Source organism: Phyllobates terribilis, unplaced genomic scaffold, assembly GCF_046119375.1.
Source record: "Phyllobates terribilis strain yellow unplaced genomic scaffold, ASM4611937v1 Scaffold_12__6_contigs__length_324123572, whole genome shotgun sequence".
Taxonomy (NCBI): domain Eukaryota; kingdom Metazoa; phylum Chordata; class Amphibia; order Anura; family Dendrobatidae; genus Phyllobates; species Phyllobates terribilis.
This window is the reverse complement of record NW_027362772.1, coordinates 31,697,207-31,724,079: the sequence shown is the minus strand read 5'-3', so window position 1 is coordinate 31,724,079 and position 26,873 is coordinate 31,697,207. Positions and strand designations below refer to the sequence as shown.

At 42.7% G+C, this 26,873-nt stretch overlaps 1 protein-coding gene across 1 annotated transcript; it reads left to right on the top strand.

Moving 5' to 3' along the window:
- Positions 1-1,020: 1,020 nt before the first annotated feature.
- LOC141171648 (Schwann cell myelin protein-like) lies at positions 1,021-24,788 on the top strand. The gene is made up of 6 exons (XM_073655312.1): positions 1,021-1,102; positions 1,481-1,582; positions 10,428-10,793; positions 22,707-23,066; positions 24,077-24,370; positions 24,628-24,788. The coding sequence occupies exons 2-6, from the start codon at positions 1,528-1,530 to the stop codon at positions 24,786-24,788; spliced, it is 1,236 nt and encodes a 411-aa protein (XP_073511413.1). The 5' UTR covers positions 1,021-1,102; positions 1,481-1,527.
- Positions 24,789-26,873: the final 2,085 nt, after the last annotated feature.

The window sequence follows — 26,873 nt, the reverse complement described above, 5'->3', positions numbered from 1 at the left end:
CGCGCGTTTTGCCTAAGATTATTCAATGGGGCGATCATACCTTTTCTGCACTACACTTCTTCAAGATGAAGAATTTCTCCAATTGTTGCAGGGCAAGGAAAATGCTTTATGGGTAGCATTCACATTAGTGATAACTATTTTTTTTTGAAACTCAAGAAGATGAAGAGTTGGTGTAAAATGTCCTCAAAACATATAAAGATCTTGGCTGTGACATGTCCTTAAAGATTAATTTCTTACATTTACATCTGGACTTTTTTCCACCAAGCTGTGGAGCAGAAAGTGACGAGCACTGTGAAAGGTTTCACTAAGATATACAAAGTCAGTTGAACATTGGAGGTGCCAGGTGACCCTCACTAATCTGATATTGATGAAGTATCTCTATGATATATAGTGAACAATCTCCTCTAATAAATTACCTAATATTTTGGAGTGGGCTGCATATTACTCTTTTTTGGTTGCCCACAATCTTTGGTTTCTCTGATTATCAGTTAAAGGGAATCTGTCAGCAGTTTTGTTTGCTATGTAATCTGAGAGAAGCATACTGCAGGGGCAGGTACCCAAATAACAGCAATGTCTCATTTACTGAGCTCTGTCTTTCCTGTTTCAATAAAATTAGTATTTTATCAGCAATAAATTCTCATTATAAGACTAGTTGTCTTTTGCCTCCTAGTCCAACCCTATCCCCACCATTGATTAGCAGCTTTCTATCAATATACAGTGTACACAGGAAGTGGACAATCAGTGGTGTGGACGGGGTTATACAGATCTCAGCATTCCGAGCTCTACTAGATCTGCAGCAAAACTGTGATTGTATCAAAACTGCTTCACCCAGTAAACTAAGTGACATATCGCTGGAATCAGAGTCTCTGTCCCTACTTCATGCTGTTTTCAGATTATAGAGTAAAATCCTGCTGACAGATTTCCTTTAGGGGAATATTGATTGCATTGGCTGATGAAACCCAGACTATTAGCCCATAGCAACTGCTTCTCTAAATTAAAAGACAACATAACTGACGATATTATACAACCTTTCCTCCTTGTTGACTAATTATTTCCTTCACAAAGCCGTGACTTTATTCTTTGGATGATATCTGGTGATGAGGTACTGTACATTTATTTTATATATAAAATCACATGTAAATTTTATCAGTTTTACAAAAAAAATAAATAAATAACTATAGCAAAAAAAATAGTTTAAAAACAAAAAGATGGTAACGAGCGAACATGTGGCAGAGTCAAGGTTGTCATTGAACTATTTCTTTAATCCACTCATTGGGCCACTTAGAGTTGTGCTTTTTTTCACACCATCAGTATACGAGTTGGTTTACACACAATTTCAGCTAATTCCAATTTATCTCTATATTTGACCAATTTAGCTCTATTCTTTTCACAAGCTGCTCTAGCAAGGAAGCTGCTTTATATACTTCATGAGTATTTTTAAGCAAGTAAATTTTTTATAATTTGTTTTTCCATTTTATAGGAAAGCGAATTGAAGTAACCCAATAAACCCAATGTAATCAGAAGAAAATGACGTCATATTTCGAAAGCGTGAAATTGACTTTTTTCTTAATAACATGTTCAGGTAATGTGAATATATATTTTATTTATTTTATTTGTTCAATGTATCACTAAGTGCAAAATTATTATGATTAATGAGAAGGACAGCAAAAAATGTATCCGAGACCGACTCCTAAATTCTAAGCGTCTACAGTATGTTTCATTTTAAAACAATGCGGTGTATAAATATAGTTGAAAGCCAGTGATGAGGTGACTATTCCAAGAGGCGGGTCCCTTCAGGTTTCTCCCCGCCTGCTCAATCACCCTGACAGGACTCCATAATCTCACTTAAGAAGAAACATTTCTGTGAAGACTCGGGGTCTTCTGTGGGTGTAACGCTACTCAGACAACACAGGGTGAAGGTAAAACAGGGTGGCAATACTTTACTGAACCACAAAGCGGACAATAAACACATAGAACAGTCCCAGCAATTACCCAAGATGGTACAACAATACACAGTATCACCCTTCCTTCTCTGCCCGCCCGGGATAGAACAGCTGCGAGTTTGGAGACTTCTAGGGTTGACTACCTCAACCAGTGGCCCCGCACTTCTAGCGGGCCCCCACAAAAAGGTAGTGGCAAGCTTAGGAAGCTAGCAGTCCATTGAGGTATAAGGTCAGGAAATCCAAAGTTCCAAATCTGGCCTCTACGAGAGTTTCCATGGGGCCAGGCGACCGGTGTGTCCCTCCTGACAACTCCAAATGTCTCCATTGGTTCTAGGCTAATGGTGGGTCCCTTCTAGCAACCCCAAAACAACATATCTGTAACATCCCTGGCGGCGTGCTTGCATAGTGCACCACCTCCCGCCATGCAAGACCGCAATCCTACCTGTCAGTCCATGCTGCACTCTTTGCTCCAGTACCTGCTCTGTCCATGTCTCTTGTCTGAATGCTTAGGGCATCGGCGCGGCTTTCTGCTTGTTTCTTATAGCTACTGTGTGCACAGTCCTAATGCATCCCCAGCCTATTGCTGTGTGTCACTGGATACTCAAACCCCCTCCACCCAGTGGGAGGTGCCTGAGCAACACTTTCTTACAGTCTGTGTTCTGTGCAAATGTTAGTTGCCAGGTCCTGGCTTGACTCTAGTTTGTTTCCGCTACCCTGGGGGCTGAGTTCTCAGGCTCGTTCCTGTATATTGTTCCCAGTTCAGTTCCTGTCTGAACAGTGTACTAGCCCATTACCTGTTTGTCTCTATGTCCGAATCTTCCCTTTTCCTGCAGTGTCTGAACCTGCACCTAACGCCAACTCGTTGTCTCTGTACTTCTTTTTGTGAGCTTTGTGTCCACTCGCTACTTCATTGTAAGTACCTTGTATCTGGTTCTGCTTGTCCCCTTTCCCTTCCTCCGTATCTACCTCCTGTGTTCTAACCATCTTCCTGTATTTTCCAGTCTGTTCCATGTGAACAGAGCCCTGTCCTGTCTGGCTTCACCTTCTGCTCTGTTCTGCTCTTCTTGTTCACCGCTCCGGCAGTTCCGCTCTGCTCCGCTTGTTTACCGCACCTGCGGTTCTATTCCTCTCTGCTTGTTCACCACTCCGGCTGTTCCACTCTGCTTCGCTTGTTTACCGCACCTGCGGTTCTGCTCCTCTCTGCTTGTTCACTGCTCCTGCAGTTTTGTTCCACTCTGCTTGTTCACCGCGCCTGCAGTTTTTTTCCACTTTGCTTGTTCACCGCGCCTGCAGTTTTGCTACGCTCTGCTTGTTCACCGCATCTGCGCTTTCGCCCTGCTCTGTTTGCCCACCGCTCCGACGGTTCTGCTCTGCTTGTTCACCGCATCTGCGGCTCCATTCCTGTGTCCCAGTCTGTACTGGCCCTTATCCTGCCTGCGTTCCTACCTGCCAGTACCCACTTGTCTGTATATCAGCTGTGCCTGCCAGTACCCGCCAGTCTGCATACCAGCTGTGCCTGCCAGTGCCCATCTGTCTGCATGCCAGCCGAGCCTGCCAGTCCTCTCCTGTCTGCTTACCAGCTGTGCCTGCCAATACCCACCTGTCTTCATACCAGCCGTGTCAGCCAGTACCCACCTGTCTGTATACCAGCCTAACCTGCCTGTTCCTGCATTCCCCGGTGTGGGTCAACAGCTGTGACCGGGGTCTGACCTGAAGTAGCACCTGGTCCCTCTGCTCGGTTCCTCCCTGGTTCACGGAGTTGACTGAGCCGCCATGTGACCTTGGTCAGACCGAGTTTATACTCCAGCAACTCCTCGGATCATGGTACAGTGGGATCACTAATCACGCTCATGCCAGTCAGTCCGGGCGCGAGCGTAACAGTTTGCTCAGGCCATGGTTCCCGTTCAGCCCCACGACCCTTCGCTCTCAGAGACATTTTGAATCCTTGTCTGGCGAATACGTGCACCAAGAAAAACTTCTTTTTTTTCTCAAGCTGTGTACCAGGCGATTTATGCACCAGCCCAAATGGATCTATCAGCACTCGTTCCTGCGGATCCACAAGGGTACTATGGGGATCCAAAATGAAGACGTGCATTTGTGGAGCAATGCATGCTGCATTTCAAATTCTATGCTCACTATTTTCCTACTGATTGGGTTAAAGTAGCATTCATGATGTCCTACCTAGCAGGTGATGCCTTGAAATGGATCACCCCATATGGGAAGCATGGGATCCTATCATCTCTGACCTGCTGACCTTCCTGGTGGCCTTAGTAATGGTCTTTGATCACCCTATCCCTGAGGCTTCTGCTAAAGCTTCCCTTCCCAGTATCCCGGAGAAGCCCCGATGGGTAATGTGTGTAGGCAGCCTACCAGTTCTGCAGCCAGAAGAGACTGCTGCCCACACAGAACCCACACAGGATGACAATGCTCCACAGAATACTTTTCTTCCCAACCTCAAGAGGTAGTCCAGACATGCAAGGCGTAGAGGTAAACCGTCACGCCAGGTTCAGTCCTACCAAAGACCTCCTGTTCCCCAGCCTGTAGAGGTAGCTCTTCGCACAGAATCCATGAAGGATGACTATGTTCGTCAGGCAAAGCAGAGGCCAGAACTCAGTCACAAAATTGGATTGCGGTCCCGCTGCGGTTGTTTGGGACCCTCTGACAGTCTTTGTCCAGCAAAGGTTGGAGAATCCTAAGACATTAGGCCTGTAGGAGAGGCTGCCCTTGGCGTTAGTGTTTCCTCTCCACAGATGACCATGACTGTCTCCGTGGCAAGTGAAGGCCTCGGATTAACCGGAAGTTTCGGGCTTAAAGCCTTGAAGAGTCAGTGTCTGATTCCCGTCCCACAACTCCAGAAGCCGGTTTGGGCATTGTCAGCAGAAGTACGATCCCTACTCAGAAACAGTCAAAATATGTCTGTACAAATTAAGCTCCAGATTGGAGCATTACACATGAAGAAGTTCCCATTCCAGGTGCTGTCTGGTTTACACACAGGTCGTCCAGAGCCAAGAAATCTAGTGCCCGCTGAGGTCTGGAGATCCCGTATGGTGTTTCCTGGGGGACTGCTGAGGTGCAAGAGGTGTCCAGTCCCCATATCTTCAGGACAGTCAGCAGTTTCTTCTTCTTCTTCACCAGATCTGCTAGTCACTGACTCGCTGTGCGCTGAAGTCTCCGAAGTAAGGGAAGCGGAGGCATTGTTCCCACACAGTCTCGACAATTGTACCAATGATCTGGCTTTAGGCACCACCCGGCCTTGCAGACTTGTCATCTCAGAAACCAGCCTGAAGTTGGTCCCTAATCAAGGATCCTCCATCTCTAACAAATCTGGCAATAAGTCCATATAGGCACTTCATTCAGTAAACTTGGCAAAGTGTACGTCAAGGTGGTGGTTACCCCCGAGTCTCTACACCCCTCCAACCAGGTGGAGGACTTCCAGTTGTCTCCTGAATCCCCTGGGGTGCTACCTGATAACAAATGGAGAGAGACTTTTCTGCACCCTGTACCTGGAACTTCGCCCACTTCATTCAGTATACTTGGCAAAGTGTAGGTCAAGGTGGTGGTTACCCCCGAGTCTCTGTACCCCTCAAACCAGGCGGAGGACTTCCAGTTATCTCCTGAATCCTCCGGGGTGCTACCTGATAACAAATGGAGAGAGACTTTTCTGCACCCTGTACCTCGTACTGCGCCCACTTCATCCAGTAAGCTTGGCAAAGTGTACGTCAGAGCGGTGGTCAACCCCCAGTCTCTGCACCCCTCCAACCTGGTGGAGGACCTCCAGTTGTCCCGTGAATCCTTTGGGGTGCTACCCGATATTGATAAATGGAGAGAGACTTTCCTGTGTCCTGTTCCTGGTAGCTCGCCCACTTCATCTGTTGCTGAGGATGGCTCGATGGAAGGAAGCATCCTAGTTACCAAGATGATGAGACCAGCTTTGTTCCCTCTAGTGGACAGAAGAGGAAATCTTCTTGAGGAGAAGGATTGGCCTCCAAATTCTCTGCAGAAAATCCTTGCTGGCTGGAGGAAGAGGGGGTGTAAAGGGGGGGGGGTGTACTGTAACATCCCTGGTGGCGTGCTTGCATAGTGCACCACCTCACACCATGCAAGACCGCAATCTTACTTGTCAGTCCATGCTGCACTCTTTGCTCCAGTACCTGCTCTGACCATGTCTCTTGTCTGATTGCTTAGGGCGTCGGCACGGCTTTCTGCTTGTTTCTTATAGCTACTGTGTTCACAGACCTAATGCATCCCCAGCCTATTGCTGTGAGTCACTAGATAGTTAAACCCCCTCCACCCAGTGGGAGGTGCCTGAGCGACACTTTCTTACAGTCTGTGTTCTGTGCAACTGTTAGTTGCCAGGCCCTGTCCTGACTTTAGTCTGTTTCCGCCACCCTGGGGGCTGAGTTCCCAGGCTCGTTCCTGTATCTTGTTACCGGTTTAGTTCCTGTCTGAACAGTGTCCTAGCCCATTACCTCTTTGTCTCTATGTCCGAATCTTCCTTTTTCCTGCAGTGTCTGAACCTGCACCTAACTCCAACTCGTTGTCTCTGTACTTCTGTTTGTGAGTTTTGGTCCACTCGCTACTTCATTGTAAGTAACTTGTGTGTATCTGGTTCTGCTTGTCCCCTTTCCCTTCCTCCGTATCTACCTCCTGTGTTCTAACCATCTTCCTGTATTTTCCAGTCTGTTCCATGTGAACAGAGCCCTGTCCTGTCTGCCTTCACCTTCTGCTCTGTTCTGCTCTGCTTGTTCACAGCTCCGGCGGTTCCGCTCTGCTCCGCTTGGTTACCGCTCCTGCGGTTCTATGCTGCTCTGCTTGTTCACTGCTCCGGCGGTTCCGCTCTGCTCCGCTTGTTTACCGCACCTGCGGTTCTGCTCCGCTCTGCTTATTCATCGCTCCGGCGGTTTTGCTCCTCTCTGCTTCTTCTCCGCGCCTGCGGTTTTGCTCCGCTCTGCTTGTTCACCGCGCCTGCGGTTTTGCTCCGCTTTGCTTGTTCACCGATCTGGCGGTTCCACTCTGCTCTGCTTGTTTACCGGACCTGCGGTTCTATTCTGCTCTGCTTGATCACTGCTCCGGCGCTTCCACTCTGCTTCGCTTGTTCACCGCTCCTGCGGTTTTGCTCCTCTCTGCTTGTTCACTGCGCCTGTGATTTTACTCCGCACTGCTTGTTCACCGCACCTGCGGTTTTGCTCCGCTCTGCTTGTTCTCCACACCTGCTGTTTTGCTACGCTCTACTTGCTCACCGCACCTGCGGTTTTGCTACGCTCTGCTTTTTCACCGCATCTGCGGTTTCGCCCTGCTCTGTTTGCTCACCGCTCCTGCTGTTCTGCTCTGCTTGTTCACCGCATTTGCGGTTTCGTTCTGCTCTGCTGTCCACCGCACCTGCGGCTCCGTTCCTGTGTCCCAGTCTGAACTTGTCTCTATCCTACCTGCGTTCACACCTGCCAGTACCCGCCAGTCTGCATACCAGCCGTGCCTGCCAGTGCCCACCTGTCTGAATGCCAGCCGAGCCTGCCAGTTCTCACCTGTCTGCATACCAGCCGTGCCTGCCAATACCCACCTGTCTTCATACCAGCCGTGTCAGCCAGTACCCACCTGTCTGTATACCAGCCTAACCTGCCTGTTCCTGCATTCCCCGGTGTCGGTCAACAGCTGTGACAGGGGTCTGACCTGGAGTAGCACCTGGTCCCTCTGCTCGGTTCCTCCCTGGTTCACGGAGTCGACTGAGCCACCGTGTGACCTTGGTCGGAACGAGTTGATACTTAGTTACGCCCCTCCAGGCACTCCTCGGTTCATGGTACAGTGGGATCACCAATCACGCTCATGCCAGTCAGTCCGGGCGCGAGCGTAACAATATCCATGGGATCAGGTGACTTCTTCGTCCTCTCCTGGACACCCCAAAATGTATCCATGTCTTTCTGATGGTTAATGGAGCATATATGAATCTTTCCATTCAGGGCTGGCACCTTTAGGCTAGAATCATATAGAATTCAAATCTGTGCCTCTTTGGATGCCATGCAATCCATCTTCTTTCCTGAAGAATGTCTCTCATTCTCATTGTAAAGTCGTTCTGAATCTCTGTCCCAAGACTCTCTGCTACAGAAACACATGTCCCTTTTTAAATACATATCCACAGGTTAAGAATAAGAGATGATATTATTTCGCAGGGCTTGAGTATCCACAGCTCATCCGCCAAGATTGACTGGCAAAAACCCTACAATGGTATTTAAGAAATCTAGCAAACATTCATTGTTCTAGCTATTCTATTTACATAGTTTGTATCACAGGGAATCTTGTAAATACACATCATTGTTTCAGAATCAAAGAGTAGCTAACATTCAGGGTTATACAAATAATAGTCTATGTTAATCAACTAAAGAAGAACACAGATTAAAGAGTCAAAATAAAAATAAAGGTATGCTGCTCTTGATATCAGAAAGTATGTCTGGCATAATTAGAATTTTACTCTGTATCTTCACAATTTCAGTCTAGCAGACATGACATGAACAGCCGATGTGGATCTGCAAAAAAAATAAGTATGGACCGCACCTCCAAAAAATCATACATTTGATCTAATGCCTCTCGGCAAAAATATTTATAAAAGAACATGAGGTTCTGAGTTTAACATTCTAATCAGACTGTATGAAGCCCTACCACGTCACGGCAAACTTCGAAGTGGGTCCTAACATTTAATCCTTGAATGGGAGCGGAGCCGTACGCCAACCACCGTCGCAGTGACAATGCGCCAGCAGGGCGGGTAGCCCGGTGCCTCACAGCACCAATGCTGCAAGACTGAGTCCTCATTACTCCAGGCCGTGCCGCCCCACAAGCACAAAACCACATCAACGATTTTAATTAGCAGGAGACTTGAAAGAGGGTCTAGCCTAAAACTAAATGTTTTTAGAGGTGCTGTTCAATCTCTTTTTCAGCTTAATGCACGATCTGTCTTTTTTTTTCGAATGTGCACTCCTCCCATTTGGCACAGGCGATATTAATTAGCAGGAGACTGCAAAGAGGGTCTAGCCTATTTTTACTCTCACTTGAGAGCTTGAGGAAGGTGAGGCACAATGCTCCTTTCATGTGGTGTTGGTGCAGCGTGTCTGCCATTGTTGCTGTGGTTTTGTGCTTGGGGGGCGTTGCTGCCTGGAGTCATGGGGACTCGGTCTTGCAGCATGGGTGCTGTGAGGTACCAGGTCGCCCGCCCTGCTGGTGCATCGTCGCTGCGGCAGTGGTTGACGCACGGCTCCGCTACTGCTCAGACAGGAAATGTTAGGACCCACTAAGAGGTTTGCCGTGACGTGGCAGTGGGCTTCATACAGTCTGATATTTTTGCCAAGAGGCATTAGATAAATGTATGTTTTTGGAGGTGCTGTCCATTCTCTTTTTCAGCTTAATGTGGATCTGCCTATTTGACTAGTCACCTCACCCTCTACAGTGCTTTCAAGTATGTTTACCTCTGAAATATCAGAGGTTTTTACAGTAAAATGCCGGGGTCACACGAGTGTAGATTCTTTCATGCGAGAGAATCTGATCAACTAAGTAAATGACACTTGGACCAAACTCTGATCCGAGTTTAAGCTGAGTGTCAGCTTAATGTGATCCAATTCTCTCAGAAGAGAGAATTGTAGCTCAGGTGAGGAAAAGATGGAGAACAAAATTTCTCCATCTTCTCCATTGTGTGAGTCCACGGAAATCGGTCTGCACTCGGATGTCATAAGAGTGCAGTCTGATATTTTCCATGCAACCATAGACTTAAATGTATGATTGTGCTTTGATTTATGCCGCAACTTGCAGCATACCACTTTTTTTTTTCTTGAAAAAAAAAACACTGATCAGAACTGACCCATATAATAACGTTGGACCGAGTGCTGTTGCATAAAACATCGAATTGCACTCGTCTGATGAATACGCTTGTGCAGGAGCCGCTCTTTAATTCTAGCGGTGGCCATCGTTTTTCTAGATTTGCACATGGCAACTCACAAAAAAATCAGCAAATCTAAATTTCTTGTAAAATTAGAGGCAAACTCAGTTTGGCTCAAAATGATTTACAAATCTCCATTACTTAAACGTACTTGGTAAATTGCTCTCGGCTCCAGTACTGCCATTCTTTGAGTATTACCAGTCTTTCTTAAGGTCCTTTAATAGCCTGTTCACACAGGAAGAATGCCGGAACGGAACGATGGCATAGGCTTCCATTGTTCTTGGTAGTCAGAATGATGCACCACCAAGAACGATTATCTTTTTCCTGGCAGCCTTTTTACACTGAAAAATAATCGTGAAATGAGCATTTTGAAGAATGTTAGTTAATTTTTATCTTTCAGTATAAATGTTTCTTTAATTTTGATGAGAGTCAAAGTACTTATCTTGCTTGGGAATGCCCAATGGTCCAATGTGAGCTAATTTTCTTAAAGATGAATATTTCAATTTTCCGGCAATTTTAAGTTTGTATAAATTCTCTTTAATTTTCCCAACTTAATTTTTATCCAGGTTATTTTGCATTTTCACAACAAGCTAATTGGACACTTACATTACCAGAATCCCTAGATGTATCAATAAATTCCACAGTGGAGATTCCCTGCAGCATCAATGCTTCCGATAGCCTTGGAAAGTTTCTTCTCATCTGGTATATGGTGAACATATATGGAAGCAACCAACATCAACAGATTTATAACAGTCATGACTCCAGTGGGGTCAGTAAGGAGTACAGAAACCGCACTTCCCTTGTAGGCAGTGGAACAGACTGCTCGCTGAGAATCAGTAATGTGAGATACACGGCGTGGTTCTTCCCGGAAATAACGATAAACTCCTCTAAGTTAAGCAATGAGCAAACGCAGGTCAGGATTAATGTTACAGGTACGTGGCATACCGTATTGAAAAGAAATACTGTGCATAGTCAGAAAATGACCTACTGTTTAAACTAAGTTTTTGTATAAAATGTATATTTGCAAAATATTTTACAAAATTTATTATAAGTTTATTTTGTTGATTTTATATCACAATTGGCTATAAAAAATATAAATACTTAGCAATTTTCTCACTAGCGCATGGGTTGATCAATATCTGTACTTTAATTATCTGACTTTTAAGCGCTGCTCTCATTTTTAGAGTTTTTGTCTCCAAAAGAATTTGGTGAGAACTTTGGAGGCTTGAAAGAATGAGGGGCAGACCCAGCACCACACTAAATTTTTGTTGTATATTTGTGCCAATGTCCCCATTCATGCAAAAGAGCATGGAAAGGAATAAAGGGAGATTGGGACAACTCAAGGGCAACAAATATAATAAATAATCATATATAAGAACGATAATATATAAATATATGCAAAATTGTATTATTCTCAGGACATAAAACATTAAACATTCTTGTAAAAACATGATTGAAAAACACATAGGACAAAAAAAGAAAGAAAAGATCACCCAAAAAGAGAAAAAATTATAAATGGATATATCAATAATATATTATAGATCTGTGCAAAATAGGTATATGTCAATAACAATGGTACATAATTCCAAATATCGCTAGAGCATATATGGCATGGTACGAATAAATAAATTAATCAAGGAGCATTGTAAAAATATGTAAACTCCATTATCTAAGCCCATAAATGAATCAAGTATACGATAATAATAATATAGGAATAAGGAAAGTACCAAACAAATAGTAAAGATGCACAGAGAAAAGAAAAGAGAAGTACAAATAACCTACGCGTTAAGCCAAATGCTTATGGCTTCATCAGGGGTGTAGAGTTAATGTCCCAGATATTGGAGGTATATATACTACAAGAAGATCACATATCCCAAATGGTCAGAGTAGAGAGATAGGAGAAAAAGTATGGATTGGATTGCGGAGGGTTAAAATCATCCCAAGGTCTGCACATCCAATAGTGATTGAAAAGATCGCAAATAATAGTTCCACATCCACACATTTTGTGCTCCCCAATTAATTCATTTGTGCACGGGCTATGTCTCGTTAGTCATGCTACACCTGGCTGGGGAGGGATGGCGTGCGGTTCACAGTGGAACGCACCGCCGCACACAGACCAGGAAGCGCCTGAGCTGAAAGGGAATTCCCCACAGCGCACGTGCAAGTGCGATACACGTGGCCGGGGGAATCCCGGAAATGACGAAACTGAGGGGCGGGGACAGGAAGTGACTATCCGCAGCCATGCATTCCACGTTGGAACGCACTGACAAGCGAAGGGAGACAGAGATGCGGGCCAATCAGTGCAGAGGCCAAGTGCTCACCCACAGAAATGTAAATCAGCACAAACCATAGTGCTGAGGGTATGAAAGAATAGGGGATAGAGAAAGCGCGAAGCCTAGGGAAAGACAGGTCTGATAATGACAGTTATGTAGAGGACATATATATTTATATATAGCAGGACTTTGGCAAGCTAATAGAGCACACATAGAGTACAGAACATTTAAAGCACTAGTCTGATGTCCAATTGGTGGTACCATGCAGTTGATTGTAAAATGGTTTATATTTGCATATTAATAGAGGATTTTAAGTGAAGCAGGCAATAAGAAATGGCTCAGACATCAAAGAAGATGTCCCTGCCAAAATAGAACCAGTACTGGTTTTACAATTAACCCTATCGTTTATAAAAGCCTGTGAATAAAAGATCCTCATTAATTCCCTTAGGGGACACACAGTTAATTCTATAAATCCATCTCGATTCAAGACGTAGTAAAGCTGGTGTCATGTCACCTCCTCGGATATTATGAGGAAGTCGGTCAAGACCGCATATAGTAGTTCCAGCGGTCTTGATGCAATGATGTTGTAGGTAATGCATGGCCACAGACAAAATTTGCTTCTGCGCTTTAAGATGGGTCTCCGCCAATGCTATATTTGACAAGTGTTGTTGTATACGTTTACGCAACTCTTGTGATGTCTGGCCAACGTATACAAGAGGACATGGACAGACCAAAGCATAAATGACGTTCTTAGTCTGACAATTGATGAAAGACTTTAAATGAAAGCCCTGTTTGTCCGTTGGATTGGAGAAGATATACGTAGACGGCATGAAGGGACATATATTACAACTCCCACCGGCATGAGATTCTTGAGGTATAACACCCCTATTCAACTTTATTGTTGGCCGTTTAAAATGACTGATTACCAAGTTATCCTTGAGATTTCTAGCTTTCTTTGCAGTTAGTAACAGTCTCGTAGAAATCAGATGATGCAATTTTGGTTCCAATAATAGGATAGACCAATTTTTATGTAGAATAGAGTAGAGATCCCTCCACTGATTGTTATAATCGGTAATCAGACGGATTGTAGAGTCCTCTTTTTTAGGTCTAGGTCATAAAAGATCTGTTCTTTCCAGAGTATTAACTTTAGTTCTTGCAATATTAAGGATCTTCTTTGGATAGCCTCTGGCTTTCAAACGACAAGTGAGATCATTAGCCTGTGAGACAAAGTCAGCAGTGTTACTACAGTTACGCTTAGTTCTTATCAATTGGCTATATGGAATGCCACGTTTGAGATGCATAGGGTGGAAACTACTAAAATGCAAAATATTGTTCGTTGATGTACTCTTACGAAATAAGTTAGATCGGATGCCCTGATTTTCTAATGTAAGTTGTACATCAAGAAAATCAATGCTAGCCGCAGAAATTTTGTAGGTGAGATGAATATTGAGCAAATTGCTGTTTAGAGAGGTGATGAAATCAATACAGCCTTGTTCTGGGCCAGTCCAAAGTATAAGCACATCGTCGATGTACCTGAACCACCTAAAGACATGGCCCCGGAATTCAGCCGACGGGTACACGTGCTCCCCTCCCACCAACCCAGGAAGAGGTTGGCATATGAAGGGGCACAACGCGCACCCATCGCGGTCCCGGAGACCTGCCTATAGTAGGTACAATCAAAGATAAAATAGTTATGTTCCAAAATGTGAGATAACAGGTCAAGCAAGAAAGAGCAATGCAAAGGGTCACAAAATTCAGAGTCCCGCAAAAATGAGGAGACAGCCGCAAAACCCATATTGTGTGGGATAATAGTGTAGAGGGACTCCACGTCCAAGGACACCAATAAGGTGTTGGGCGGGACCTGGAGTCCCTCCAACTGGTTAAGCAGGTGCATCAAATCACAAATATAAGATTTCAACCTGAGCACATGCGGTTGCAAGTAGAAATCCACATATTCACAGGGTTTTTCATTGAGACCCCCAATACCAGCCACAATTGGTCTACGCGGAGGAGCAGTAAGGGACTTATGCACCTTCGGGAGAAGGTAGAAAGTAGGTGTGACTGGTTTGGGGGTAGTTAAGAAATCTCTCTCATTTTTGTCTATAACAGAATTGCCAAAGGCTCGTTCCAAAATACGATCAAGTTTCCTCTTAAATATTGGTGTGGGATCCGAAGGAAGTGCTATATAGAAATTTCTGTTATTCAGCTGTCTTTTGGCTTCAGAGAGGTATAGTTCAACTGACCAAAGTACCACGTTCCCACCCTTGTCCGCCTCCTTTATGACAAACAAGGGATTACTTTTAAGGGAACGGATAGCTCGTTTCTGTGCCAGTGTGAGATTTACCTCTCTATATTTATTCAAATTAAGCCTCTCTACATCATGTACTACTGCCCTAAAAAAGATTTGTATAGATGGTAAAATGCCTAGTGAGGGAGTCATTTTTGAGGGAAGTTGAACATTAAACTTTCTCCTACCCAGTGTGCTTTCACTTTCTTTGAGCAGGTCCACAAGATCATGAAAGGTCTGTCGTTCGTCTAGCGGTAGATCATCCACCATTGATGGTTGTTGATACAGATACTTGAAAGTTAGATTTCTGCAAAATAAATAGGTATCCTTAATAAAAGTGAATCTATTGAGGGTCTGTGCAGGAGAGAAAGTTAGTCCCCTTTCCAAAACTGACCTCTCATCGTTAGACAACAAGTGATTGGACAGATTTTTAATCTGTAGTTCTGTTGGATGATCCACCGCCAGCGAGTCAATTATTGTATGGTCTTGTTCCTCAACCGATTTCGAAACGGTGAGTTGTTCTTGTATCTTTGCTTTTTGACATTTTTGTAATTGCCAATTACGCCCGTCACGTATGGTGCGCCCTCTACGTCGCTGGCGTCGGTGGATAAAAAATCACTTGATGTGGCATCACTATCCTTTTTCTTGGAGATTAGACTGGTCACATTATTGCGGGATCTCTTATTACCAAAGTGGGACCAATTATAAGCTGTTTGATTATCATAATCAAGCTAGTCTCTGATAAATTTGCGTTTTTTGCCAGCCATGATTTCATTTTCATAGCGGTCCAATTGGTCTTTTAATTTACTAAGAAAGGGCTGGGCCAAAGTAGTTCTATCAAAAGTGTCCATTTTTCTTTCATAGGCCGTAATATTCTTTTTGAGATCCAGCAATAACATTTTATCATGTGTAATCAACATTTTCAATATAATTTGAGAACTTTGCAATAGACCTGTCTCCCAAGTGGTTTTAAATTCTGAATCACATTCCCAAGCCGGGAAGATCTGGACTCGTAAACCTCTGGGTATGATGTCCAATTTAAGACATTCTTCTAGGCTATTCGCATTCCACCATACCCGTATGTAGTTTTTATGGAGTTTAAGTAGTTCATTCGTTACTGCTGAGAAATCATCAATGACCTCTGGCGTTACAGTATGGAACAGTGTGGATACTTGATTTTTCCAAGCAAGCTCTTTGGCCTCAAAATCAAAAGCCATTTTAACAATGGTAGTCTCTAAAAAGACCAAATGGGAGAATTAAACATAAATAAAGAAAAAAACAAAAATAGTAGACATAATACGTATAATAGTCAAGAGAATTATTTGATTAGCAAAAATATGAAATCCAGTAATATTTATATAAAGAAAGGTGTGACCTGGTGAAAGAAAAGAGATGGACAAAAAGTCCATCTCAAAAAACAAAAATGTAATGAAAGAATGAGGGGCAGAACCAGCACCACACTAAATTTTTGTTGTATATTTGTGCCAATGTCCCCATAAATGCAAAAGAGCATGGAAAGGAATAAAGGGAGATTGGGACAACTCATGGGCACCAAATATAATAAATAATCAGATATAAGAACGATAATATATAAATATATGCAAAATTTTATTATTCTCAAGACATAAAACATTAAACATTCTTGTAAAAAACATGATTAAAAAACACATAGGACAAAAAACAGAAAGAAAAGATCACCAAAAAAGAGAAAAAATTATAAATGGATATATCAATAATATATTATAGATCTGTGCAAAATAGGTATATGTCAATAACAATGGTACATAATTCCAAATATCGCTAGAGCATATATGGCATGGTATGAATAAATAAATTAATCAAGGAACATTGTAAAAATATGTAAACTCCATTATCTAAGCCCATAAATGAATCAAGTATACGATAATAATAATAATATAGAAATAAGGAAAGTGCCAAACAAATAGTAAAGATGCACAGAGAAAAGAAAAGAGAAGTATAAATAACCTACGCGTTACGCCAACTGCTTATGGCTTCATCAGGGGTGTAGAGTTAATGTCTCAGATATTGGAGGTATATATACTACAAGAAGATCACATATCCCAAATGGTCAGAGTAGAGAGATAGGAGAAAAAGTATGGATTGGATTGAGGAGGGTTAAAATCATCCCAAGGTCCGCACATTCAATAGTGATTGAAAGGATCCCAAATAATAGTTCCACATCCACACATTTCGTGCTCCCCATTTAATTCATTTGTGCACGGGCTATGCCTCGTTAGTCATGCTACACCTGGCTGGGGAGGGATGGCGTGCGGTTCACAGTGGAACGCACCGCCGCACACAGACCAGGAAGCGCCTGAGCTGAAAGGGAATTCCCCACAGCGCACGTGCAAGTGCGATACACGTGGCCGGGGGAATCCCGGAAATGACGAAACTGAGGGGCGGGGACAGGAAGTGACTATCCGCAGCCATGCATTCCTCGTTGGAACGCACTGACAAGCGAAGGTAGACGGAGATGCGGGCCAATCAGTGCAGAGGTCAAGTGCTCACCCACAGAAATGTAAATCAGCACAAACCACAGTGCTGAGGTTGTTTCTTCTATATATTAGAATGAAATTGTGTGACCCAGATGATTTTAGGAAGCCTGGATGACCATCAGATGTAAATGGGGTCATCATAAATCTCAAATGACTGATAATGTCTGGGTAGATGAAGATCCTTTTGTTCTCCTTGGAGAAAAACTGCTACCAACAGCGTACTTTACCATAATCAAAACACCTAAATAGCCAAGAGTCGGTTCTAGGGTTTGGAAGAGAAGACAGTTGTAAACTAATCTAGCTTTTGACTGACAGTTAATTCATGTACATTGGTGGCCAAAAGTATTGGCACCCCTGTAATTCTGTCAGATAATACTCAGTTTCTTCCTGAAAATGATTGCAATCACAAATTCTTTGGTATTAATATCTTCATTTAATTTGCTTGCAAGGAAAAAACACAAAAGAGAATGAAACAAAAATCAAATCATTGATCATTTCACACAAAACTCCAAAAATAGGCCAGACAAAAGTATTGGCACCCTCAGCCTAATACTTGGTTGCGCAACCTTAAGCCAAAATAAATGCGAACAACCGCTTCCGGTAACCATCAATGAGTTTCTTACAGTGCTCTGCTGGAATTGTAGACCATTCTTCCTTGGCAAACTGCTCCAGGTCCCTGATATTTGAAGGGTGCCTTCTCCAAACTGCCATTTTGAGATCTCTCCACAGGTGTTCTATGGGATTCAGGTCTGGACTCATTGCTGGCCACCTTAGAAGTCTCCAGTGCTTTCTCTCAAACCATTTTATAGTGCTTTTGGAAGTGTGTTTTGGGTCATTGTCCTGCTGGAAAACCCATGACCTCTGAGGGAGACCCAGCTTTCTCACACTGGGCCCTACATTATGCTGCAAAATTTGTTGGTAGTCTTCAGACTTCATAATGCCATGCACAGGGTCAAGCAGTCCAGTGCCCGAGGCAGCAAAGCAACCCCAAAACATCAGGGAACCTCCGCCATGTTTGACTGTAGGGACCGTGTTCTTTTCTTTGAATACCTCTTTTTTTTTTCCTGTACACTCTATGTTGATGCTTTTTCCCAAAAAGCTCTACTTTTGTCTCATATGACCAGAGAACATTCTTCCAAAACGTTTTAGGCTTTCTCAGGTAAGTTTTGGCAAACTCCAGCCTGGCTTTTTTATGTCTCGGGGTAAGAAGTGGCGTCTTCCTGGGTATCCTACCATACAGTCCCTTTTCATTCAGATGCCGACGGATAGTACGGGTTGACACTGTTGTACCCTCGGACTGCAGGGCAGCTTGAACTTGTTTGGATGTTAGTCGAGGTTCCTTATCCACCATCCGCATAATCTTGCGTTGAAATCTCTTGTCAATTTTTCTTTTCCATCCACATCTAAGGAGGTTAGCCACAGTGCCATGGGCTTTAAATTTCTTGATGACACTGCGTACGGAAGACACAGGAACATTCAGGTCTTTGGAGATGGACTTGTAGCCTTGAGATTGCTTATGCTTCCTCACAATTTGGTTTCTCAAGTCCTCAGACAGTTCTTTGGTCTTCTTTCTTTTCTCCATGCTCAATGTGGTACACACAAGGACACAGGACAGAGGTTGAGTCAACTTTAATCCATGTTAACTGGCTGCAAGTGTGATTTAGTTATTGCCATCACCTGTTAGGTGCCACAGGTAAGTTACAGGTGCTGTTAATTACACAAATTAGAGAAGCATCACATGATTTTTCAAACAGTGCCAATACTTTTGTCCACCCCCTTTTTTAGGTTTGGTGTGGAATTGTATCCAATTTGGCTTTAGGACAATTCTTTTTGTGCTTTTTCATTGAAGACAAATTAAATGAAGATAATAATACCAAAGAATTTGTGATTGCAATCATTTTCAGGAAGAAATTGAGTATTATTTCACAGAATTGCAGGGGTGCCAATACTTTTGGCCACCACTGTATATGAACAGCTTAACAGATATAGCAGGGGATTGTTCACTTTATCCCCTTCACGCTGTGGCCATTTTCCATTTTTGTATTTTCGTATTTCCTCATCTTCTTCCCAGAGTCATAACTTTTTCCTGTCCATAAAGAAATATGAGGGCTTCTTTGGTGTTGGCCGAGTTGTACTTTTAAGTGACACAATTCACTTTACCACATAATTTACCGGAAAACGGGAAAACAATCCCAAGTGCAGTAGAATTGCGAAAAAAGAGCAATTCTGACATTGATTTTTTGGGAATTGTTTTTATGGTGTACATTTTGTGGTAAAAATGACCTGACGATTTGATTCTGCTCATAAATATAATTATGGAGATACTCAACATATCCATTTTTTTTTATTTTCGTGGTGAAAAAACAAGTTTTGAAAAAAAAATTTTGAGGTGAAGGCTAAGTTCACACACGTTGTGTTTTTTATGCTGCTAAATCTCATGCAAATCTGCTGACAACTTTTCTATGGCAGGAAAACAGCTGAGTCAAAAATGCAGGTTTTCCTGCATTTTTTGATGCATTTTTTATGCATTTTTGCAGCTTTTTTTCAATGTCCTTCTGTCTCTATTCATGCATGTACATAAAGTTCTGTGAAAAAAAAAATCTCATTCTGTTTTTGGCATATTGAGGGAGGTGAATTGTTTGGGAATAGTTTAGGGGCTGGCAATGCATTGAGTTTGTATGACATTATTTGCTTTCACACTATGGTCTGCCATTCATTTTGCACAATCAGTGAATGTGAATAGCGGTATCAGAGTGCCAATAACAGGGAAAAAATTAATTAAAATGACAGATTTATTAATACACACAACGCGTTTCGGTGGACAAGGCCACCTTCATCAGGTGTGACAAGCAGCAAACAAATGATTTTTATATACATTTAACCAGGTATACAATTACTTCAGAGGAGCGGGGCATAAATGAACTCAAGGGGTTAATATAGAGATATCACTCTGTATTTAGCCCCGCCCCTCTGAAGTAATTGTATACCTGGTTAAATGTACTGTATATAAGGATCATTTGTTAGCTGCTTGTCACACCTGATGAAGGTGGCCTTGTCCACCAAAACGCGTTGTGTGTATTAATAAATCAGTCATTTTAATTAACTTTTGCCCTCTGATACCGCTATTCACATTCACTGATTGTCTTTTTCCCCCCGCTGGGGTGCGGTAGAGCTGCCTTTATTTACTTGTTCAACCACCTGTGGGATGAAGTTAACTAAGAGTTACTACCCTGGTTTCCAAGCTTTGGTTGCCCTAACCCCTCCGAAACACTGCCGGGAGTGTTGGTGAAGCTGGGCGTCCATCTCGGCGGTATGCGCAACTAACCTGATCACGTGACCCACCACCGTGAGATCGGGATCTGTGAACGCCGCTGAAAGCAGATGACAGCCACCAACAGAGCGGAGCTTGTGGAGCTTTACACTGGGGTTGTGCAGAGGTGCACAACTCCATAAGGTTAGTAGCCATTCCCACACCCCTCTACAAATTGCATTACTGAGTCACCCATTGCGCCCTGTTCTCTCCTTTTTTCACATAGTCAGTTTGCACAGGCATTGTTCAATTTCACACCTCACTGTGCCACAGGTATTGTTAAACCTAACAAGTAGATTAGCCAATGTTCACACATTACAAATCACTCATTTATTTAGACTCTCCCAATGCAAACAACCATCTCAGTGACCAAGACAAAACGATTAATCACAAAATCCATATTTTGCCATCAAAAACGCTGAATAAAATTTAGCTGCATTTTCTTATACGTTTTTTCAGCGTTTTTTTCACCACCCATTACTTCCTATGGGTGAAAAAACGCTGAAAAAAAGTGACATGCTCTATTTTCCAAAAACGCAAGCAAGGCAGAAAATATCCAGCAAGCAAAAAGCAACATGTTTGAACAGAGAATTCTGGTTTCTCATATACTTTGCCGGTACTGCAAGATGCAGCTGAAAATTTGCATAAAAATCTCCTACAAAATACGGAGCAATACACAACGTGTGTGCACATAGCCATAGTGAGCATTTTCAGAGACCCATGACCTTTTCATTTTTCAGTCTATGGAGCTATGAGATGGTTTATTTTTTGGAGGGGAAGAAAATTTTTAACAATACCAATTTGGGATAGATATGACATTTTGATCACTTGTTACATCATTTTTTGTGGTAAAGCAGTGACCAAAAATAGTGTAATTCTGGTGTTCTTGAATTTTTTCCATTTATGGTGTTTACCGATCAGGTTAATTATTTTTATATTTTGATAGATCGGACTTTTCTAAACACAGATATACTACATATTTGTATCTTGTTACGGGTCCAGATGGTGGAACCACTGTGCCGTGGTACAAGGAGGGACCAGAGGGGCGTAACTAAGGGCCTACCCAGACCAACACTGGCTACACGGAGGCTTAGTCGACTCCGTGAACCAAGGAGGGACCGGGAAGGTGGACCAGGTGCCACTCTGGGTCCGACCTCATGTGAGAGCAGGCGACTCCCATGGGACTGACAGTTGAAGCAAACAGGCAAGGCAGATGGGCTGGCAGATGAGCACGGCTGGTAGCCAGGCAGGCAGTGCTGGTAGATGGGCAGGCTCGGCTGACAGGCTGACAGGCGGGCACTGCTGAAAGACAGACTGGCGGGCACCGCTGATAGGCTGCCGGGTACGGCTGATAGACAGGCTGGTGGGCAAGGCTGACAGGCAGGCTGGTGGGCAAGGCAGATAGACAGCCTGGCGGGCACGGCTGAGAGACAGGCTGGCGGGCAAGACTGAGACCTGAGGGCTGGAGAGAGTGTTAGCACACAAACAACATTGCACAGGCACCTCCATTTTGGAGGAGGTGCCTTAAATAGCAGGTGTCCTCCGGCAATTGGCAAGGGACATTTTAGGACAGCAGGCGCCCCCTTTAAGAAGCAGGGAGCGAGCACACGCCCTAAGCGTGGTGCCTAGGGATCTGCAGGCACCCCAGGCAAGCACAGCGTGGGAGCCAGGAGGAGGAGTGGTAGACGCCAGACCGGGGGCCCCGGCGGTAAGGGGACCGGCGTCTGTGCTGGACAGGTAGCAGAGACGCTGACGCTACATATTGTTTCATTAACTTTTTTTTTATGGGGAAAATTAGGTTGATTTGAACTTTTGTGTTTTTTGATTTTTTTCATATTTTTTAAAACAATTTTTTAAATTTTTCACTATTCTTTCTACTCCCCCAAGGGGACTTGAAGCTGCGATCATCTGATACAGCAATATCATAGTATGCATATAGCAAAAATCATTGTCTCCTTTGAAGCCCAGTCATAGGAAGGGTTTCAAGGGAGCTCCATAATGAGAAGCACAGAGGTCTTCAATAGACCCCCAGCTTTCATAACAGCCCATCAGCCATCCACGACCACATCATGGATGCATCAATAGGCACATGGAATGACATGCCCCACCTATGCTTGCATGCTGTTAATGCTGTTGTCAGAGTTTAACAGTGTGATTTTACAGATTAACAACCGCAGGTGGTTCCTTGCATCACCCACTGTTGTTACAAGCTGGCCCTGGCGGTAACACACAGCCTTTGCCTGCTTCATATACCTGCTTCCGACTTGTATCCTACATATATGACGGATATTGATAAGGGGTTAAAGATGTGTTGAAATTTGGATACTGGACCTAGACATTGTCTCTTGACAATTTATGTACACATATCACAGGCAAGAAAATTTTACAAAAAATTACAAATGGGCCTAGAGGAAATAAAAAAACACTCTAAATTAATATGAAATTTTTATCATCATCAGGTTGTTTGAACAGATCATCTTGCAGTGACTGGAACTTCAGATTTCCTAAAACCATCAAAGCTTTGAGGAGTTCCTGTCTGGAGATTCCCTGCACCTTAACCTTTCCAACTGAAGTCAACGATTTCAACGTACTGTGGTTCTTCGAAACCTCTACCAGAGGCATAGTGGTATACAATAATAAATCACGTGATATGGTAGACAGGAGGTACAAAGGACGCACATCTCTTGTCCGTATGAGAAGAAACAGCTGCTCATTGAGAATAGATAATGTACAAAATGACGGACAATACTATCCGGGAATAAGCAGGATTCTAAATGCCTACAACCTTGACGGAAGATTCTGCACAGTGAGCGTCGCAGGTGGGATGTATAATAATTGAAATAAATTACATGTACAGATTAAGTGTTGAGGATAAAAAATAAGCTAACTTGGAAATTGAATAATTATTTACATTATTGATTAAAAACTTTTTTGAGAATTCTATTTGAAATGCTATTGTTTTTGAACTTTTTCAAAGAAAAAAAAATGTACAAGAAAAAGAATGCAGGGATGCCTAAAGCACTGGAAATGTACAATTGCCATGGAACAATTCCAAAACTTTTGTCCTTAAGTACCATATTTTTCGGACTATAAGACTCACTGGACCATAAGACGCACCACAAATTTTGTGGTAGAGAATAGGAAAAAAATATTTTTTATAGGATGGGGGTCCATCTTATAGTCCGAATAGGTATGATACCTGTGGGGTGGTGGAGCAGGTGTCACAGGAGGCATGGGCCCTCAGGAAGCCAGTGGCGGCAGAGGTGGAGCAATGCTGCAGGACCAGAATGGGAGAAGAGGGTGTCCCAGCAGCGGGGGGTGTGCGGTGGTGGTTGAGCGGGATCTCAGGAAGCAGGGTCCCTCCCCCAGGAACCCGGCAGCGGCAGAAGCAATGAGATGCTACGGGGTCGGTGTCGGCGGTCAGGCACAGTGGAATGTATTGCTTTTCTGGCGGCCTCTGCTATCTTCCTGAAGCCATGATCCACAGGGAAATGGTCACCCAAGCTGGTGCATGTACAGACTGTTATCTAGGCGGCCCTTTCCTTTAGGCCCACATCTTCAGGAAGGTTAAGAAAAGAGATGAGTGGCAAACATTTTTTTACGAACGTATGGAGGCTTCGATTTTTTTTTGGATTTGCCGCAAAATCAAATTTTTGGGGAAAATTTAGAGAATTTTGAAAATTCCAATGTCTTAAGATTTGCTCATTTCTAATGTCTAGGTTTGACAATATACTCCAACTTTTAATCTACATAGATTATTGGAAGAATAAATAACCCAAAATATGTACATTTTATGAAGGTTGACATATTTCACTCCCTCTCTCTCTAGATGTTCCACCGAAACCAGTAATAAAAGGGACTGAGAACCTTATAGAGGGTACAGTGGTCAACATAACTTGTGCTGTAAATTATACTTGTGCCTCAAGTCCTCCAACATTAACATGGAATATACAGAACTTTCAAGCTATCACCCAGTACGTAAACCGATCTCTAGGTAATTGGGAAGTGAAATCTGAAATGCCATATTCTCCCTCTTCCAAGGACAATAACAGTTCCCTGCAATGCAATGCAACTTTCCAAAATGGTCCCACATCTATGCAAAGTGTAACCCTGAGTATTGAAGGTAAGTGACCATTTGTATGTTGGTGTAAAGGTTTAGTCTGATAACTCTTGATGATTAACCCAATGATATAAACACAGTGACATCACAATGTCCCCACAACATCACGGTGGGAGAAGAAGTGTAATACAATCCAAGATTCCAGCCATAAGATCAGAGCTCTGACTGCCACGATAATCCATCAATACGCCACATTCTTGGCATGGTGGGTTCAATGCAAAGAGAATGTGCCCCTAATATGCAGCTCCTTCTGTTGGCAGAAATTTTTGCACAGATGCTAAAGTTGCGTTTGACATTGTTTGCACAGAAAAGGCAGATAAAAAGTAAAAGGCTAAAATATAAAACATTTTTGATTTTGCTCAAAATTCATAAATCTGCATTCTCCATTTTGAATCATTTTTATGCCAAAAATGGCCCATAAAACTAAAAACAATGAGAATACAAAAAAACCAATTAATCGGGCTCTCTATTTCTTTGGTTCTCTGTATAAAAAAATAATCTCCACTCCTCGTCATTCCCCCCCAGTCCTCCCTTTTCGCCAATCTTCTCACTGCCGTGATCACTGAATCTCTTGGTTTCTTCATGCTGGTCTAAGACTTCCAGCTCTGATTAGACCCCTTACAGTTCTACACATGCACGTGCAAGGTCATGGTGAACATTGTGATGTCATGACCTTATACAGCGCTTGCACAGAACCATCCTGGGCCTCACCAGATCCCAAAGGCCCAGGGATTCAGTGTTTGTGGTCGCGATCAGAAGATGTGAAGAGGACCAGAAGGGTGACGGTGAAGAGCCGAGGGGTGAAGATGTGAGAGGGAAGGATTCTTTTTATTTTCCATTTATGGTCAAGGTCTTGTGCTCCAATGTCATAAATACAAATAGTTAATTTAATATTTTAATATTTTTCTCTTTCTTCAGCTTCAGCTTCAGCAGGACCATCAATGCAAGTTATTACCATTATTGTACTGGCTGGAGTCGCCTGTCTTCTTTTGCTTTTATTACTTGTTTTCTATCATAAGAGGTATAGAATAATATAAATAACCAACCTAATTAAATGGACATTAAGGCGTTAGAGGTTATTCTCAACTTTGTCTTTCATGGTCGAGATGGGAATAATTGCTTCTAGGACCCAGCCTCCAAAGGGGCTACAAAAATAGATGAACATTGAATAACTCCTACAGAAATAAAAGGGAGTTACTTGATTTTGTGGGGCATCTTGGCTCCAATGACTTGTTTAGTTTCAGCAAAAAGGTAACATCAAAAATTTCAACCACAGGTTTAACCCTTTCATGCCACGGCCATTTCCCATTTTTTACCATGTGAGGGCTTGTTTTTTGGGGGATGAGTAATACTACTGAATGCACCACTCATGTGATGCCCTGGAAAGTGATAGAAAAAGTCAAAGTGAATTGAAATTGCAAAAAAAGAGCAATTACACAATTGTTTGTGTTTTTTTTATTTACTATATTCACTATATGGTAAAACTGACTTGGCAGTATCATTCTCCAGGTCAGTACGATTACGCAGATACCAAACATGAATATTTATTTTTTCAGTTAAGTAGTGAAAAAAAAATCGTAAATTTGTGTTACCATTTTCCAAGACCAGTAATATTTTCAATTTTCGGGATATGGGGCTTTTTGCACCTTGAGTGGATTTTTTTATTGATACCATTTTGGGGTAGATATGACGTTTTGATTGCCTCTTATTGATTTTTTTTGCAATGTTGGGCAACAAAAAAGCATAATTCTGACATATCAGTTTTATTTCTCGCTACATAATTTACTCATTATATTATTTTATTTTATATTTTGATGGAACAGACTTTTACAAACGCAGTGACACCAAATATGTGTATTTTCTTATTTTTTTTAATTGTTTAATTTTTAAATAAAACATGATTTGAACTTTTGTATTTTTTCTAATATTTTCCATGTTTTTAAAAACATTTTTTGTCATTCTTTACTGTATTTAATAGTTCCCTTAGGGGACTTGAAGCTGATCATCCTACCGCTTGTATTATACATAGCAGTGCATCAGCATTGCTATGTATAGTGAAAATAATGATCTCCTATGAATACCAGCTACGGACTGGCTTTCACAGAAGAACCCTCATGACAAGCATGGTCTTCAGCAGACCCCCAGTATTCATGGCAACACATCAGTGCCCCGTGATCATGTCACAAGCACGCCGATTGGCTCATGGAATTGCACGCCCCCACCAAAACTATCAGAGATGGATATCAGTATCATCAGATGTGGCCATGGATTGCGAGCTGGCAGCAAAGTCAGAAACACGAAATATGATGTAAATTAGGTAAATGACGTAAATTACGTAAATGTATTTTGTAAAGGGGTTAAAGAAGATCTGTCTTCAAGTTAAAAGTGTCCATTTTTTGTTTTATTCTTGCTGCTCCCGAGTAAACTGGGTTTTTTTTTTTCTCTGTTTTTTAAATACGTCATATCATTCCAGAGACATGGGCGTTTTTATTTGCTGCTAACTTTT

Excerpts from the sequence above, each read along its gene's own strand:
- LOC141171648 (XM_073655312.1), top strand. The coding sequence starts at position 1,528 with ATGACGTCATATTTCGAAAGCGTGAAATTGACTTTTTTCTTAATAACA. Across the intron at positions 1,583-10,427 it reads TTTCTTAATAACATGTTCAG|GTTATTTTGCATTTTCACAA; the intron begins GTAATGTGAATA and ends ATTTTTATCCAG. Across the intron at positions 24,371-24,627 it reads TGTAACCCTGAGTATTGAAG|AAATTTTTGCACAGATGCTA; the intron begins GTAAGTGACCAT and ends TTCTGTTGGCAG.